Below are 19,080 nucleotides of genomic sequence, written 5' to 3'. Positions count from 1 at the left end.
GAACTGCTTCACTCAAGCCTGGGAGAAAGAGCGAGACTCTTTCTCAAAAAAAAAAAAAAAAAAAAAAAAAGGGGGGGCCATAAATGTAAGAGTGTATTTCTGGACTCTCATTTCTATTTCATTGATTTCTATGTTTGTGCTTTTGTCCATACCACCTTCCTTGACTCTCCACTCCCTGTCGCCCTGCATCCTTCCATTCAACAACAAGTTGTGTGTCTGTCTGGGACTGGTGCTATGCCCAGAGCTGGCATTCAGTGGTGAGCAAGATAAACATTGTTCCTGCTCTCATAGACCTGATGTTCTAGGAGTTCATAGACAATATTCAAGTAAAGGGATAAATGAAAAAGGTAATTTCAGATAGTGATTAGTGAGTACTATGGAAAACAAAAAATGGTTATGTGATAGTGGCTGGTGGAGGGTTACAGAGGAGGACTTCTAAACTGGGATGCTGGGGAAAGCCCCTCTGAGGGAGGGGTAACATTTGAGGTCAGAATGAGAAGTTAGCCATTCAGATTTTGGGATGAGATGGGATGTGCCAGGCAGAGGGGTAGAATTTGCTTGAAGATGAAACTGATATACAAAGGAGGGCAAAGTAGAGACATGCAGAGCTACAGAGCCAGGATTAAGCCATGCCTGAATTCCACCTTCATCTGGACTCTTGTCAGCAGGTCTTTACTTTTTTTTCCCATTGTTCAAGCCCATTTGAATTGAGTTTTCTCTTGCTGACAACCAACAGTGTCCACACTGAAGTAAATGCTTGTCACCCATAATAGACTTTAAGCCCTGAGAGATATTTAGGAGATACTTGTCTAGTTCACATTTGTACACAAGTAGCTCCTGTATGTCACATTTTTATCACCAAAACGTAAAAATAAGAGATTTCACAGAGACATCCAGATTTTTTGCTTTGCTGAAACAACTGGAAGCTTGGCATGTGCAGAGCAACTATGGCGAAGCTGAGAACCAGTGACCCTCTTTGGATGAGGAAGCTGCTCTGAACATGAAACTTTCACCCGGAGGAAGACAGAACAGAGAGGATCACCCTTTCCAGAACAAATTTTCTTACATGAGCTGTGCTTGGTTCATTTACATTCCATGCCTGCCCCCTACAGGCAAGTAAGTTTGTGACCCCCTTGGACATGAAATAGGCTCAGTGCCAGGAAAGAATGAATGAATGGATGGATGAATTTATAGCACTTCCCAATTCCTTTTTTTTTTTTTTTTTGAGACAGGGTCTTGCTCTGTCACCCAGGATGGAGTGCAGTGGCCTGATCATAGCTCACTGAAGCCGTGATCTTTTTTGGTTCAAGCAATTTTCCCACCTCAGCCTCTCACGATCTGGGATTACAGGCACTTTCCATCATACCCTACTAGCTTTTATTTTTATTTTTATTTAGAGACAGAGTTTTGCCATGTTGATCAGCCTGGTCTCAAACTCTCAGGCTGAAGAAACCCTCCTGCTTTGGCTTCCCAAATTGTTGGGATTACTGTGCCTGTCCTACTTCCACAGTTCTTTTTTTTTTTTTTTTTTAATATAGCTTTATTTTATTTTATTTTTATTTTTATTTTATTTTATTTTGAGACAGAGTCTTGCTCTGTCGCCCAAGCTGGAGTACAGTGGCATGATCTCTGCTCACTGCAACCTCCGCTCCCAGGTTCAAGTGATTCTCCTGCATCAGCCTCCTGAGTAGCTGGGATTACAGGTGCCCACCACCACGTCCGGGTATTTTTTGTATTTTTTTTTTTTTTAATAGAGACAGGGTTTCACCATGTTGGTCAGGCTGGTCTCGAACCCCTGACCTCATGATCTGCCCGCCTCGGCTTCCCAAAGTGCTGGGATTACAGGCGTGAGCCACCGCGGCTGACTTCTGCAGTTCTTAACACAGTGCATAGCACATAGGTAAGTGTCAAATAGTTTGATTTCTCTTAAAGAAACATAAATTGAATTAGATTGTTTTCTATCACATGGTTTGCAATTTAAACAAATATTTACACAGAATGTTTATTTCTGATATGAGGTTTATTTTTCTCCTTTAGCTGGGCAAATGGACAGCAAGGAGCTCAAAATCAGGGTTCTCTTTCAAACCAATCCCTTACACTTTTAGTCCAGTAGAGGGCGATCGCAACAATGACTAGAAAGAGAACAGCAATGAAAGGCGGAATGAAGTGGGGCTTCCCAATTCCCAGCACATTCGTGGGATTCCTCCAGGAACACGCTGAACCAGGGAGACTGAGGATCGAATTCAGCATGGCAGCCACGTTTTTGGGTGGTAGTTTAGCATCCTGAACAGAAAATACATTCACATGGTTGAGAACTAAACTAAGAAAGAATATAGTAAAAGCCCCCTACCCCAATCCTTTTTGCCTGACTTTCTGCTTCATGTCCACCACAGGTACTGTTACTTTTCTCTTGTGTACTCTTACCAGAAGTTTTAATGCCAATATAAACAAATGCAGGCCGGGTGCGGTGGCTCAAGCCTGTAATCCCAGCACTTTGGGAGGCCGAGGTGGGTGGATCACTTGAAGTGAGGAGTTCGAGACCAGCCTGACCAACATGGTGAAAGCCCATCTCTACTAAAAATACAAAAATTAGCTGGGCATGGTGACGCGCACCTGTAGTCCCAGTTACTCAGGAGGCTGAAGCAGGAGAATCACTTGAACCTGGGAGGGAGAGGTTGCAGTGAGCCGAGATTGCGCCACTGCACTCCAGCCTGGGTGACAGAGTGAGACTCTGTGTGAAACAAAACAAAACAAAACAAATACAATATTAACACTCCACCCCATTTTACCCAAAAGGTAGTATTGTTCCAAACACTATTCAGTAGCTAGCTTTGCTTATTCATGATCTATCTTGTAGACTGTTCCATATCAGCATCTAGAGAGAGTCCTCATCCTGTTTTTCTTTTACAGCTTCATAGCCCTGCATAGTTCACCAGTATTATTACCTATTCGTCTAGCCCTTCATTAATGGGGACTCAGGTTAGCTCTCACCTTCTGCCTTAAAAATAAATCTCAATGAATAACCTGGATATATTTTGCACACATACAAGTGTATCTAGCAGTGACTTTCAGCCCCAGCTGAACATAAGCATCACCCAGGGGGCTTTACAAAAATCCCCATACGGGTGGCGCACACCTCTAATCCCAGCACTTTGGAAGGCTGAGGCGGGCGGATCACTTGAGCTCAGGAGTTCCAGACCAGCCTGGGCAACATGGCAAAAACCTGTCTCTACAAAAAAAATACAAAAATTAGCCAGGTGTGGTGGCACACGTGCCTGTAGTCTCAGCTACTTGAGTGGCTGAGGTGGGAGGATCGCTTGAGCCTGGGAGGTCAGGGCTGCAGTGGGCTGAGACTGCGCCACTGCACTCCAGCCTGGGTGACAGTTTTTTGAGGCAGGCAAGAACCAAAAAAAAAAAAAAAAAAAAAAAAGGCCGGGTGTGGTGGCTCACACCTGTAATCCCAGCACTTTGGGAGGCCGAGGTGGGCAGATCACGAGGTCAGGAGTTCAAGACCAGCCTAACCAACATGGTGAAACCCTGTTTCTACTAAAAATACAAACATTAGTCAGGCATGGTGGTATGCACCTGTAACCCCAGCTACTCAGGAGGCAGAGGTTGCAGTGAGCCGAGATCACGCCATTGCACTCCAGCCTGGGCAACAGAGTGAGACTCCGTCTCAAAAAAAAAAAAAAAAAAATCTCCATACCCAGGGCATATATCCCACCAATTATATCAGAATGTCTGGGTGTGGGATCAGAGGACCTTGGTGATTCCCATGTCCAGCCAGGGCCGGGCACCACTGACCCTATAGGGTAAATGGGTTGATCAAGGGCACACAGACTTGTAAATTTGCTAGACATTGCCCACTGACCTCCATGCTGCTCCATGGGGGTTTTGTCAATTCACACTCCCACCAGCAATGTACAAGACGGCCTGGGTCTTCACAGCCTCCCCAGCAAAGTAGGCTGGTCAGAGGTTTTTATTTTTGCCAACCTGCTTGTTTATTGATTTATTTTTAAAGGTATCTGTTTTGCTTGAATTTGCATTTCTCTTACTAGGAGTTGAGGTTGGGCATCTTTTCGCATGTTTAAGATCATCTAATCTGTCTGGTCATGTTCTGTGACCATTTTTCTTTTCATTTTCTTTTTTTTTTTAAGATTGACTTATCTATATTTTAGCAAGACTAATTCTTTACTTGAGTTGCAAATACTTTTTACTGCTGTGTCTTTTAATTTTTACTCTTTGCATCAGGTGGTATGGTATGGGTTTTTTTTTTTTTTCTTGGATCACTTTTTATGTTTGAATATATTCATCTTTTCAATGGCTTTTGGATTTGGATTTGGGTAACATGGTTTGTGGTTAGAAGGAAGCTCCCCATATTTTCTTCTGGCACTTTTGTGATTTCCTTTTTTTGAGACAGAGTCTCGCTTTATTGCTCAGGCTTGAGTGCAATGGTGCGATCTCAGATCACTGCAACCTCTGCCCCCCTGGGTTCAAGCGATTCTCTTGCCTCAGCCTCCCAAGTAGCTGGGATTACAGTCGTCCACCACCATGCCTGGCTAATTTTTGTATTTTTAGTAGTGATGGGCTTTTGCCATGTTATCCAGGCTGGTCTCGAACTCCTGAGTTTATGAGATCTTCCCACCTCAGCCTCCCAAAGCGCTGGGATTACAGGTGTGATCCACTGCAACTGGTCTGATTTCCTTTATTTGTGTTTACATTTTTGATCCTTTTGGAATTTTCCCTGATCAATGGATCCATCTTTGTTCTTCTTTCCAATGGCCAATTGTCCCATTACCCTTATCAAAGAGTTAAGTAAGAACCGCTTTGTGAGGAATGAAATGAGAATTTCTTTTTGTCTTATAACAGCATCTAGCCTCTACTCTTCTGAAACTGTGTTCCTGTCCATCCACCCATTCAACTACCCATTGATTGACTGGTTGATTCGTTCATTCAATTTCTTGTTTTTGTTTTTTTGCTTGTTGAGAATTCTAATATTAATTGGACATTGTCCCTGACCTTTTGGGTTTCTATTTAGGATTTGTTTTTATCACTTAATAACCAAAAATGATGACATTTTATCGGATGTCTAGTATATTTGTTCCATGTGTCATTTCAATTAAACTTAAAACAAAGCAGTGATATCAGTTACACTATTTTTCTCATTTGAGGAGTCATTTAAGAGAGGTTTTGAGGCTTTCCAATGGCCCTTTAGTTGGAAAGTGGCAGTACTGGATGCAATTTAAGAGCCCAGTCTTCAGGATCCTGCCTTTTTACCTGCCTGGACGCTGTAACTGGTCTTTGTGGAATGGCTGGATGAGGGAATGAATGAATGAGTCAGTGAAGGAATGAGGAAGACAGAATGAGTCAGCTCTTGCTTTCAGAGGAGCCCAAAGCAAGAGGTTAAGATAGGAATGCAAATGACCAGAATCTAGAGTAAACAGAGAGCCCACCAGCGTTTTGGAAGCAGTCCACTTTCTACTTCTTCCTGTTAAAAATGCTTCATTCTTTCCAATTCTTCCCCACCTAGAATCCACGGAACCAAACGCTGGGGTAGGTAGTGGCCAGCCTGTCTCCTTGGGTTTGATGCATTACGTCATCCACGTGGAGGTCCCCTGTGGAGCTCTGCAGCCCTGCAGCCTCGGGGCAGGGGCATGGGGAGAATGAGGAAAGGGGAGAGGGGGAATGGGAGGAGGGAGTAGGGGACAGGGAGGGCGGAGATGCCGGGAGGATAAGTGGAGAAGAGGGAGGGGAAGCCAGGGGGAAGCAGGGGAGGGGGTCAAGGAGGAGGAAGGAAGAGAGCTTGGGGAGAAAGAAATAGGGAGGACGAAGAAGTTTCGGGATGGGATAGGCAAGAAGAGGGAGGAGGAGAGAGGAAGAAGAATAAGGGGGAAGGGAGAAAGAGGGGGAGGGAAGGTAGGGAGAAGAGGTCAGGGAAGTGGGGGAAGCAAGGAGTGGGAGGAAGAAAAGGAAGGAGGAGGGAGAGGAGGAAGGTGGGGTGGGAAAGGGGGTTAGGATAGTGGGAATTTCCAGGGAGAGGTCGGGAGGGGAGGAGGGGAAGTGAGAATGAGGAGAGAGAAGAGGGATGTTGGGGGAGAAGAGAGCGGGAGGGAGGAGGGAGAGGGAGGAGGCAAAGCCCCTACTCCGGCCCCCATCCCCGAGTTGCGCAAGCCTTCTGGGCTGGGATTGGCCGCCGGAGAATCAAGACGCTCCGCCCCCGCAGCCCGGCGGCCAATGACCAGGCGGGCCGCGGCCTGGGCGGCCAATGGGCGCGGGGGGGCGGGGTGGGCCACGGCCTGGGGGTCCCCGCGCGCTCTCCGTCCGCAGTGGAAGCCGCCGCCGTGCTCGGAGCTCGCAGGCGCCGCGTCGCTGTAGCCACCGCCACCAGCCCGTGCGCCCTCGGCGCGTACCCGCCGCGCTCCCATTCCCGCCGCCGGCCAGGGGCGCGCTCGGCCGCCCCGGACAGTGTCCCGCTGAGGCCCCGCGGCGATGGCCACCAAGATCGACAAAGAGGCTTGCCGGGCGGCGTACAACCTGGTGCGCGACGACGGCTCAGCCGTCATCTGGTAGGAACTTTTCATTCCTCTCCACGCCCCGCTCCCCGGGCTCGCGCGGGGCCTCGTGCACCGAGCCGGCCTCCAGGCGGGACGGATTCGGGGCCTCCCGCGCTGTCTTCCTCGCCTTATTCCGGGACGGCGTGCCAGGCCCCCGCGGGCTTCTCCGTGGCCAGCGCGTCTGTTAGATTGTCCTCTGCAAGCGCCGCGCCGCGCAGCCACCAGCGCTGATGTGTGTGTGTGTGTTTTTTTCTTCTCCCAACCCAAAGGGTGACTTTTAAATATGACGGCTCCACCATCGTCCCCGGCGAGCAGGGAGCGGAGTACCAGCACTTCATCCAGCAGTGCACAGGTAGGGAGGCGCGCCTGCCGGGCGGATGCGCGGTCGTTGGGAGGTTGTCTGCACCCGGGGAGCCCCGGCCAGAGCCAACCTGGGAGGAACCGGTGGCCACATGGGGTGCTCCTAGCGCATGGCGTGGGAGGAACCCGATGTGAGCGTTTTAAGGCCTCATAAAACCTTCTCCCCTCTGGACAACCGAAGCAACAGAATTGACCCACCTGCCTCCGCCATCCCACAATGCCTTCTCCAGGCGGGGCATCCCTTTTGCCCCCTGCGGTTCACTGGTTTTCCAAGGTCAACTGCTGTGTTTCCAAACTCCAGTGTCCAGCTCTTCCCACTGTCCCTTTTGATCAGTCACTGAGCCCAAATACGAACAGGCTAGGGGGCTGCTTGGAAGGGAAAGAAACTCAGCCGCGCCCTCCTTTCTCCCACTATCATTGTCTAACCGTGTGCTAATTTTATGTGATTTTTAATTTGACGAGTAGAATCAGATGCAAAAGAGTACACACCATATGATTCCATTTATAAATCCTAGACAAGGCGAAACTAATCTATGGTGTGAATGTCAGAATCAGGTTAGCTTTTGGGGTAGATAGCCTCTGATTGGGAGGGGCACACCACCCGGACTGCTGGGAGCTGGAAATGTCTCTGTAGACATTTGTTGATCTGGGAGGGGGTTATGCAGGTGTGTACCCACGTAAAAAATCATCAGACTGTATACTTAAGATTTGTGTGCCTTAGGCACTTCCTGGTTGTGTATGAACCATGAAAAGAAAGACCACGTGGCAGGCATCGCCATAAACCCCTCAGTAGTGGCAGAGGCTCTGTGATGTTGGTAATGGGACCTTTTAAAGAGATTGGAGAATGCGACTCCCTCCCATCTCTGGTCTTTAGTTGGAAGCAAACTTTTGGACAAAGGCAGCACAGCCCGGAGGTTAGGGCGTGGACCCTGAGCCAGACGGTGTGGGTTTGTTATTTATTTATTTATTTATTTTGTCTTTTTGAGACAGAGTCTTGCTCTGTTGCCCAGGCTGGAGTACAGTGGCCAATCTCAGCTAACTGCAACCTCCCTTTCCTGGGTTCAAGAGAGTCTCCTGCTTCCTGAGTAGCTGGGATTACAGGCGCCCACCGCCACGCCCAGCTAATTTTTTGTAATTTTAGTGGAGATGGGGGTTTCACCATGTTGGCCAGGCTGGTCTCTAACTTCTGACCTTAGGTGATCTGCCCGCCTTGGCCTCTCAAAGTGCTGGGATTACAGGCGTGAGCCACCGAGCCCAGCCGACGGTGTGGGTTTGAATCCCTCAATGGCTGCGTCCTGGCTGTGTGGCTTGGAGCAAGTTCCTTCATCTCTGGGGGTCTTGGTTTCCTCACCTGCACTCTCACAGTGCCGTTGTGAGGGTAAGTGAGTCAGTATGTGTAAAATGCTCAGAACAGTGCCTGTACAAGCTACATGATTATTTGCGAAATAAATAAAAAGTACAAAATTGTGCCAGGGATCATGTGGGTGTTTCTTTCCTTAACTGCTTCCATAATCAAATTCTATTTTACATTTAGTTCAATTCAAAGGATATTTGTGGAGGGACTACTAGAGGCTGAGCGATACTAAGAATGTGCACACACACACACACAACTAAAATTACTCCTTGCGCGCTGCCTGTAGACATTCATTCATTGCTTTTGTAAACAGTTGGCCTAAAATAGCAGCATAAAGCACTGCAATGATGTGAAGAGTTGGCAGGGCAGGATTTGAACCCAGGCCTCCGTCCCTCTGCCTCTGTGGTTGAATGTTTTTGCAAGCGGAATAAGTGCAAAATCTTAACTTTCTCCCCTCCGGTTAGTGAACAGCCAGAAGATTGAGCAGTATTTCTGCTTTGCCAGCTCTGAGGCTCTGCTTTACAGGCCAGCTTCCCTCGCTAAATTCACTTCTTTCCTCCCGCTGGTCGCCAATCACTCCCTTCCCCCGTCAAACCATGTTCTGCCCCTGAAGCTACTGTTCTCTCCAGCAAGTAGAAGGTGATGAGGAAAGGAGCAATCCCTCCCATCAGGGGACTCCTGGCAGATACTCCCAGGCCTCAGCCCACTCTGGCGTAGTGGGAAAACACTTCCTCCCGAAGGCTTGTGGTTTTCTGCTCATATGCACCCCCTGCCCCGCAGGGACGGGAGTGGGGAGTGGCGCACGTCTGGCGAGGAAGCTAAAAATGCTCCCCTGCTGTGTGTGGATCCTCATGAATGGGCTATGGGAGCTTCAGCTGCAGGCTGCATTCTTTCCCCAGCCATCTGTTGGACAAATGCATAGGAGAATTATGGTTGCCATGTCTGCTCTTGTTCCTCTCGGAAAAGCTTGTTCCTTCCTGCCGTCGTGTCCTCATAACCCAGGGACAATGGACTCAACACTGGCGCCGGCTGGATACTAGTCACGTTCGACATGCCTTATCTTGGTCATGCCTCAGAACAGCCTGGTGTGGCACGTACTGAGGTTGTTCCCATTCTACAGATGAGGAAACTGAGGCCCAGAGAGGTTAATGGGCTTCCTGTGTTCACCCAGCTAGAAAGTGGCAGAGTCAGGACTTGAACCCAGGCAGGCTGGCTCGGGGGACGTACTCTTGGCTTCTGAGGAGGTCGTTTAGATTCTCACCTCTGGGTGGGATTGCTTGCAGGTTGCAAATGACATGTTTTTGCCCACTTGTGATGCAGAGAGGGCTCTTTTGTGGCCCCACTTCCCTGCCAGGTATCCCGATAGGCCTGAGAAGAAAGGTTCCACTCGGGCTCGCGCTTCCTGCTTCCAAACATCTCGCAAGGTGGCCAGCCGACTTGGAAGGCCAGAAACAGCACCCAGTTTCTTCCTTATAAACTCAGGGTGTGGGCCATCCTGGGGTCCTGCTCTCCTCCCATCACTCCCTGCTCTGGCACTCAGGCATTCTCTCTAAAATACCCGCTTCCGTGGCCCTCCCACCTCAGGCTACTGTCCTTTCTCCCCTTCCTCCCCCAGGGCGTTCCAGAATGGGATCTCTCCACCCAGCCTCCCCTCCTCTTCTCTCCCCAGCCTCCTGGACTGGCCTTTCCTCCCTCGGAGCTGTTTTCCAGAGGGCCACTGGGTGTCTGCGCTGCCAGACCAGTTCCCTCCCACCCCCGCACTCATCCTCCCAATCTTTCTGCCTGCTCTGTGTCTGTACTGCTTCTTCCCGGGCTCGCCTGGCTACCGGCCTTCCTCGCTGCCTGCCCCACCACTACCTCTGCTCTTGCTTCTTGCTCCATAGCTCAGTTCACCTGGGATGGTCAGAGACCTTGCAAGGGCCGTGAGAGATGCCCGGTGCAGATTAATGTAAGCAGAAAATCCACTGTGGCCTCTAGGTTGGAAACTCCAGGGGAAGTTCTAGCAGCAGCAAAGGCTGCCCAAACTCCAAACAGCCTGTCTTCCTCCTCCTAGCTCTGTCTTCATCCTTCACCTCCATTCTTGCGGGGAACGGGAAGGTTTAGTCCCTGGGCAGAGCCATCTTGGTGGAGAGAGAGCAGGCCTCTTTGCCAGTGATTTTGGGGGTCCCTGGACTGTCTGTGGCTCCCCTGAGGTCGTGTGCCCATCCCTAGACCAACCACTGAGACTCTGGGTGGCCAGGCCTGGATCACATGCGCACCTCTGGAGTGGGGGGAGGGGGCAGCCCCACCCAAACCAGGAGACTGACTTGGGGAGGTGGCCTTCTAGGGAAGAATGGCATGCCACTTTCAGAAAAGTGTCCATTTGCCCCTTAACATCTCTGCCTTCCTCTTTATAGCAACAGTCTGTTTGCCCTCGATCTTCCTTGTCTGGTATCTACTCTGTCCTCCCTTGCTGGGGTAATTCTTTCTATAGTATATTTCTAATCAAGTCACTCCTCTGCTCATTAACCTTCTGTGGCTCCCTTCTGCCCATTGGATTACACTCAGGCTGTCTGCTTGGTTTTCTAGTTGGTTTGTCCCCACCCACATCTCCTCTCTAGTATCTCCACACAGCCTCCCTCACGCACCTGCAGCCCAACACTGTAACATCCCCGCCTTGGTGCTTTTGATTTTGGAGGTTTCTACCATGAGGAACTCCTCTTCCCCATCTCAACTCATGTGGGACTCAGCCGCCTACCTAGGTTACGGTGATTCCTTCTTTATTTCAACTCTGAGTACACTTTGGAATCAAAAACGCTCTAGTCCGGGCGCCATGGCTCATGCCTGTAATCCCAGCACTTTGGGAGGCCAAGGCAGGCGGATCACTTGAGGTCAGGAGTTTGAGACCAGCCTGGCCAACATAGTGAAACCCTGTCTCTACTAAAAATACAAAACTTAGCTGGGCATGGCGGCCAGTGCCTGTAATCCCAGCTACTTGGAGACTGAGGCAGGAGAATCGCTTGAACCCAGGAGGCAGAGGTTGCAGTGAGCTGAGATCGTGCCATTGTACTCTAGCCTGGGCAACAGAGTGAGACTCTGTCTCAAAAAAAAAAAAAGAAAAAGAAAAAAGAAACATTTTAGATTGACATCTCAGCTCTGCTTCTCACTCACTGTGTGGCCTTGGGCAAGTGCATCCCTCCCTCTGTGCCTCAGTTTTTAGGTCTGTAAAATGGGGATCCTGACATGCTTACCTTTGAAGGTGACTGGGAAGGTTCCCTGAAGTAATGGACCTAAAATGAGAGCACAGGCCATGGTGTGTGTTGGCTGCCCTTACCACTGCTTTTCTTTTTTTTTTGAGACAGAGTTTTTTTTCTGTCGTCCAGGCTGGAGTGCAGCCTCTGCCTCCTGCGGTCAAGCGATTCTCCTGCCTCAGCCTCCCAAGTAGCTGGGACTACAGGCACGTGCCACCACACCTGGCAAATTTTTGTATTTTTAGTAGAGATGGGGTTTCACCATGTTGGCCAGGCTGATCTCAAACTCCTGACTTCAAGTGATCCACTTGCCTCAGCCTCCCAAAATGCTGGGATTACAGGTGTGAGCCACTGTGCCCGGCCTCAAATAACTGTTTTTACTCTGATAGCACTCATGGAGGCATTATGCTTTCCATTCGGAAGCTTTCAGTACACGTCCCCACTCAGCACACAGTAGCACCTGGCCCAGGCTGGTATGCAATAGGCATTTGGCCCCATGTGGACACGCATTAGACCTTTGGCACAGGTCTGCGTGCAGGAGCATGGTGAGAGGTGCTTAGCTCAGTGGTTCAAGGTTTGGGTTTTGTCTGATTGCCTGGGTTCAAATACTTGCCAGTCATGTGCTCTGGAGCAGGTGAGTTACCCGTCTGGTAACCTGCTACAGTGTGGTCATTAGAAGGATTAAAGAAGCAAGTCCTTATGCTGCTTGGGACATAGTGAGCACTCCATCAATGTCAGTCACTGTGATTGCCATTTTTGTCTGTGGAATTTAAGTGATGTGGAAGAAGCGTTCAAGAGCACCAAGAAGACAGAAGGGGGAGAGATGATGGGAAGGAAATGGGTGCTGAGCTGGGCTGGAGGGTCACAGGTTCACCTAACAGAGCCACTGGGAGCCAGGAGCAATCAGGGCTCAGCTGGCAGAGGTGGAGGGAAAGAAGCCATTTACCAGACCGGTCATATGATCTGTCTGACCACAGCAGAAAGGGCTTACAGATCATGTATGTATGGCGAGGCAGTGGCTGGGGCTGTCTATGAAATCACATTTTGTTTCTGTACCACTCAAATAATACATATTCTTTGTAGCATACTCATAAACCAAGATTAAACCAAAAGAAGAGAATACCAAGTAATACAGTTCAGATACAGTTTTGCAAACACTCAGGAACTTGTTCCCTCATTCATTCATTTATTCCTTCATTCTCCTGTTCATTTCTTCATTTAATTTATTGAACATATGAGAGTGCTACTCTGTGGGGGCACGATTCTAGGCACTGAGGTTAAGTATAGAAGCAGGAAAGGCCCCTGTCCTTATGGAGCTGACATTTTATTGTCATCTCCCAGGACAGACTACCGGTCTCATTTTTATCTATATTCTTGAGATATTTTTCTATTTGTAATTCTACTACAAAAGGGGATCATAGATATTTTAGAGCCACCTCCCCACCATTCCAAAGTCCTCCCTATCTTCCTCTCTTATTCTGCAGTACCAGTTTGAAAATGGCTACATAGTTTCTCTCATACAAATGTAACATTGTTAAACCAATCCTCTATCCATGGACCTCAAATTATGTGTTGCAAGCAGTTTTATTTTAGAAGGAATCCAGGCATCTGGGAATGAGTCCAGTTTTCTGTTGGTGCAGATTTTAGAGCTGATTGGTTAAGAGCATCAGTGGTGGGGCTGGGGCATCTTGCTTTGAACGATAGCCTTGTGCTGTGTGACCTTGGGCAGATCTCCCAGAGTTTCTGTTTTCTCGTCTGTAAAGATGGGGATAATGATTGCACGTAGGTTGTTGTAAGGATAAACCGGCATGTTCCATATAAAGCTTGTAGAGTACTGCCTGACACAGAATAAAATGCTCAATAAATGTGGTTGTTGTTAAAGTAGCACCTTCTGAAAGGTGTTACATATCAATGGATAGGTTGAAAGAAATTTGAGATGTGGGGTGGTTACCAGAAAAGGCACCTTCATGAAGGGCAGCATCGACTTGCTTGGAGGCAGGTGCCTTGTAACATTTGTTGGATGATGGTCTGGGTGGAGACGATATTCCCATGAGGCTCTGGTCAACCAGTAGTGTTTAATCCAAAACGTCACACAGAGAGATGTAGGGATTGATGGGTTTTTTTTGTTTGTTTTGTTTTTGTTTTTCTGTCCAGCATTCCATCCTTTGGGGGAAACTCTTCCTTCCATTTCATAATAATCCTGGGCAGCCAATGTAGTGCCTGTGAGAGGGCACATGACCCAGACTGTCCAATCAGAGTAAGCCACCCCTCTGCCAACTGGTTCAAGGGCCCTTGTGACTCACATCTAGCCAATCAGATTCATCCCTGAGACTCTGGACAGAGTTGTTGGTAAATGTCTTTTTATCTTTCTCTGGGATTAAAACAAATAAGAATGATGAGGACTTGGAGCTCACAGGGCGTGTCTACCATTTATAGAGAGAACCTGTCTGAGAACTCAGGAACAGAGCCTGGTGGTGGGGGTGGAGACAGGTGACGCGGCTTAAAACTCTGGGATCCAGCCATGCTTGAAGCTTTCTCCTTAGACGGTTCACTTTCATGAGCCAAGTAATATTTTTTCTTAGGCCAGCATGAGTGGGTTCTGGATTTAGTTTCCATCTAAAAGAGTCCTGGCCATAGTCTCCAGGTTAGGCAGGTGGACACAGTCTCAGAGGAGAGGAGAATCCAGGCTGGACAAGGAATTTAAAGCCTCTCATGTGAGAACTGACTGAGGAAATTGGGCATATTTAACCTTGTGAGATCAAGAGGAGAGATCTTTGGGGGCACATGAGTGTTGTCTTCAGATGTTTGAGGGGCTGTCATGTGGAAAGTGTGGACTTCTTGTGTTCCTACCCCCACACCAACCCTATGTGGTAAATGGGACTATGCAGTAGGAATTCAGGGATAGTGTATGAGTCTGTTCTCACGCTGCTATGAAGAAATACCCGCAACTGGGTAATTTATAAAGAAAAGAGGTTTAATTGACTAACAGTTTTGCATGGCTGGGGAGGCCTCTGGAAACTTACAGTCACGGCAAAAGGGGAAGCAAACACATCCTTCTTTACATGGCAGCAGGAGAGAGACTGAGAGCCAAGCAAAGGGGGATAGCCCCTTGTAAAACCATGAACTCTGTGAGAACTCACTGTCACCAGAACAGTGTGGGGAAAACTGCCCTCGTGATTCAGTTATCTCCACCCCGTCCTGCCCTTGACACATGGGGATTATCACAATTCAAGGTGAGATTTGGGTGGGGACACAGTCAAACCATATCAGATAGATTTTGGGTGGACCTGGAGAGGAAGAACAGCCCTCAAGGTAGAACGGGCTACCAGAGGAGAAAGCGAGGCCCCCGTCATGGGAGGTATGTGAGGAGAGTCCGATTAACCGCTTGGCGTAGATGTTGAAGAAAGGATTGAAGGAGGTGCTCCTTCCCTCTGCGCTCTGCTGTCTCACAGCCCCGTTTTCTGGCCTGCTGTGCCTCCAGGAAGACTGACCAAATGTGTCTTAGTACAGGCCTGGTCTATGCCTCTCGGAGGCGGGAACAGCCCTACCTGGACGACAGAGACTGAGAGTGCTGGAGGGGTGGTTCCTACGGAAAACTGGAGTATAGTTACCAAAAGAAGGGAGCTGGAATGCTAAGGAGTCAAATTCACTTGCTGTCCGTGACCTCCTCATATATAGCAATACAACGCACAGAGAGTTGGCAGTCTATGTATCATGCTGTTTTGCACCTGCATATTTTTTCCCTAGCTGCACATACACATACGGGTTTCAGAAATTTGGGTGAGAAGGGAAGGAGAGAAATTCCCTTCTTTCCTAAGGTCTAAGGGACTGAAGCTCTCAATCTGTGACAGGGCTTTGGGCAGTTATAAAGTGCTGAACAGTCGGTCCGTTATGCATGTGACAAACATTTTATTGAGTCCCTACTTTGCTCCAGAAACAATGTTGGGTTTTTAATTTAATTTAATTTTTGAGACAAGATCTTGCCCTGTCACCCAGGCTGGAGTGCAGTGGCATGATCTTGGCTCACTGCAACCTCTGTCTCCCAGGCTCAGGCAATTCTCCTACCTCAGCATCTCCTAGTAGCTGGGACTACAGGCACCTGCTTTGGCTCATTTTTGTATCTTTTGTAAAGATAGGGTTTCATTGTGTTGTCCAGGCTGGTCTTGAACTCCTGGGCTCAAGCGATCCACTTGCCTTGGCCTCTCAAAGTGTTGGAATTACAGGCGTGAGCCACCCCGCCCAGCTGGGGTTTTGTTTTTAAGTGGTACCCTGAAGGGCTGCTGAGACATTACCTTTGTAATTGTGTGCACTATCCAGTCTCCCATTGCCTTCTTTGCCACATATCTGAAGCTGGGAGGCCCCGAGCCATGCTGCGTAGCTTTTTTGTGTGTCCAAAGGCGCGTGGGCTTTGTGGTGGCTCTTTCAGTCTACTGCATGGTGATGTTTGTGCTTTCTTTTCTGTTTGTGGCCTTGTCACCCATGATGAGGGATGGTAGATGTGTATCTTCCTGGTAAGTACAGTGTCTCATGTTTAAAAAAGGCCTTCCCCAAACACTAATTAAATTGTGTTTTTGCCACTTGAAAATCTTCAGAAGTTAATGCAAACTTTTTGAAAGCATTGCTTACAGGTTTTAGGGATGTTATAATACCTCCTTGTCTTCCATCCTTTCTTTACCCTATTTCATTCTGGCGCCCACCCACACCTGGAGCATGGAGCTCTATGCCTAGGTCTTTGATAATATTCCAGTTGCCAGATTTAGTGGTCATTTCTTTGTCTCTGATTCACTTTACCTCCCTCCAGCATTTGCCAGTGGCCAGCACCTCCTGAAAAGATAGTCCCCCTCGCTTGTGCTTCTGCTTCTGCACAGCTAGACTTGCCTAGTTCTCCTTTTATGTCTCTCTCCTCTCATTCTCACTTCCTTCTGCTGCTTCTTCTTCTGCTTCCTGCCTGATAAGTCTAGGCGTTTCTTAGGGCTCCACCCTTGATCATGACCTTGTCTTCTCCAGGACGTTTCTTGAGCATCTACTGTGCGCCAAGCCCTTTGCCAAGTACTGAGTTGAGTCCCTTCCCTGACCCCAGTGAGCTTGCAGTTCAGGCCAGGGGTGGCTTTCTAACCTTCAGGTTGGGCTGCTCCCCCGCCTCCCACTCCCAACACCTTTTCCCCAAAAGGTCCAAATGCTCAGACATGACATGGAGTGCCCTTTATGACAGGGGCTGGCCAGCCAACTCCTCTAGTGCATGTCCCCAACACACACGATGCTGACCTCAGGGATGCCCAAGTCCCAGGCCCTACGTAGGGGCTCTGCGTGTGTTAGCTCATCTCATTTATCTTCTCTCTGAGGGTGTAATGAGCAGAGTGACACCCACAAGTAGGAATTATCCGCACTTCACTGAGGAGGAACCTGACATTTTCCTTGGAGAGCCAGAGTTGCTTGCTGGAAACGCTGCAGCTGGGAAGAACTGCATTTTGAATCCAGATCTGTATCCGAGGCTCCCAGCCCTTCCCTGTGCCATGCTGCCCTGCCTTCCCGCTTCCTTAGGCCTGTGGATGCTCTTCCCTCTGCCTGCACTGTCTTCATCTGTTTCGCTTTCCTGGAGGACTCCTACACACCTGTCAAGGCCCGGTGTGAATGTTCCCTCTGCTCGGATGCCCTCCTTGTCTTCATGGTGCCAGTGTCCTGTGTGGTGGTGGTGTGCATGTCTGTTTCTTCATCTCCTTGGCGAAGTCCTGGAGAGAGGGACTTTGTCCGGTTGGTGGTGGAATCCCCAAGCTTCATGGTTAGCTGGCTCCCAGTCTCTTTTCCCCACGGGTGTGTTGCTTCCTTGAGTGGGCCCAAGTCATGGGCTTTTCCCAGCAAATGCTGGCTGTCCACCCCTTTGTCTCTTGCTTATAGAAGAGAACCCATAATGCCTGGGTTCAAATTTCAGCTCTACTTCTTATGAGCTGTAGGCACCTGGGACAGAATCCTACAGTTACTGCTGTGGGCATCTGGGACAAAATCCCACAGGAACCCTTAGAGGAACGTGGAGAGTACAGCCCTGGGAGGCGGGGGCACGTAGCCACCGACTCTCATCCACCATTGGTTGAGGGGTCCTTTAGGGGCTCTAGGGTTTCTGCACTCCAGGCTGTGCCTCTGTGGGGTTGAGCAGCTAGCACATGGCAGGATGTCATGGTGTACCCAAATGGCTATGCCCACCACCGCTGAAACCAGACGTGGCCTTCGAGAAGGTGACAAGGAGTCAAAAAGCATATCCTTGCAGCATTTAGCAGTGCCTAAGATCATAGCCACATGTGCAGTTATGCACCTGTTTATTGTGTGACTTTCCTGGGAGCATCCAAGCCCTGTGGGGCAGAAACCTGGTCAGCTTTGCTTTCTGCAGTATTGGCAGCGCTGGGAACAGCACCTGGCAGCCTGCACAGATGTCGTTGAGTAGGCATATGAGTGACAGTCTATGTAGATGTCTGAGAGCTAAGCTCACACAGGAGGGCCCGCCGTCCCCTCCTCCAAAGTAACAGTCCAGTGGCCCACAAGGCTCCCCGGCTGCTACCACTGGCCACGTGACTGCTCTGGCCCCAGGCTTCTTACTCCAGAGCCCAGACATCGCCACCTTCCTCTCCCACTTAAACAAGTGCCAGAGACTTTTCTGATTTAGCTCAGTGGCCTCAGCAGTGGCAGGTCCCCAGAGGCTGGTTTCTGAAGACAGGCATGGCACCTCAGCATTTAATATTTTATTTCATGCGTGCATTTTGAAATTAACCCGTCATAGATCTTGTTTTTAGTTCTGTACTTAGTTTATGGTCACCACGTTTTTCTTCATGCACTTATTTTGTCTTCTATGTAGTTAGGTAAGCTTCCTTGCCAGTAATAAGTAACTAAATTGATAACAGCAATAGTTAACAGTGGACCTTTATTAGGCCAGGCATTAGCCAAGGTCATTGTGTTAATTTCCTATGGCCGCTGTTACAAATGACCACAAACTTGGTGAATTAAAACAACATAAATGCATCATCTTACAATTCTGGAACTCAGAAGTCTGACATGAGCCTCCCAGGACTAAAATCCAGGTGTGGACAGGGCAGTTTCTCCTGGAGGCTCCAGGGGAGAATCCATTTCCTTGCCTTCTCTGGCTTCCAGAGGCTGCCTGCATTCCTTGGCTTGTGGCCTCTTCCTCTGTCTTCAAAGCCAGTCGTGGCAGGTCGAGTCCTCATGATGTCATCTCTCTGGTTCTGGCCCTCCTCCCCACCCTTCCCCATTTAAGGACTGCAGTGATCACACAGGTCTCACACAGATAACCCAGGAGAATCTCCCATCTCAGGATCCTTACCTTAATCGCATCCTCAAAGTCCCTTTTGCCATGTGAGGGACATATTCACAGTTTTGGGGTTTAGGACGTAGATGTCTTGGGGGCCATTGTTTTGCCTGCCACAGTCACTTTCTTGTGATTTAATTTAATATGCACGGTGACCCAGCATCGCAGGCCCTGTTGCTATCCTGTTTCACAGCTGGGGCGGCATGCGGCCGGGCTGCAATTCTTACCTGGTGCATGTGCTTCTCGCCCCCACTCCTGACACCCCCTGCA

At 49.0% G+C, this 19,080-nt stretch overlaps 1 protein-coding gene and 1 long non-coding RNA gene across 2 annotated transcripts in view; one reads left to right on the top strand and one right to left on the bottom strand.

Moving 5' to 3' along the window:
- Positions 1 to 1,607: 1,607 nt before the first annotated feature.
- On the bottom strand, positions 1,608 to 6,906 carry LOC135968845 (uncharacterized). The gene is made up of 3 exons (XR_010583832.2): positions 5,527 to 6,906; positions 2,614 to 2,731; positions 1,608 to 2,283 (listed from the first exon to the last, which is right to left on the bottom strand). It is a non-coding gene; the product is annotated as an uncharacterized lncRNA (long non-coding RNA).
- The window catches only part of COTL1 (coactosin like F-actin binding protein 1), a 52,721-nt gene continuing 39,966 nt past the window's right edge, over positions 6,326 to 19,080 (top strand). The window contains exons 1-2 of the mRNA XM_005592679.4: positions 6,326 to 6,566; positions 6,824 to 6,906. Coding sequence (XP_005592736.1) covers positions 6,490 to 6,566; positions 6,824 to 6,906 — 160 coding nt within the window. The 5' untranslated portion in view covers positions 6,326 to 6,489. The remainder of the gene's footprint in view (positions 6,567 to 6,823; positions 6,907 to 19,080) is intronic.

The sequence above is a fragment of the Macaca fascicularis genome, chromosome 20 (assembly GCF_037993035.2).
Source record: "Macaca fascicularis isolate 582-1 chromosome 20, T2T-MFA8v1.1".
In the NCBI taxonomy this organism is placed as follows: Eukaryota; Metazoa; Chordata; class Mammalia; order Primates; family Cercopithecidae; genus Macaca; species Macaca fascicularis.
This window is presented reverse-complemented; position numbering and strand designations above follow the sequence as displayed.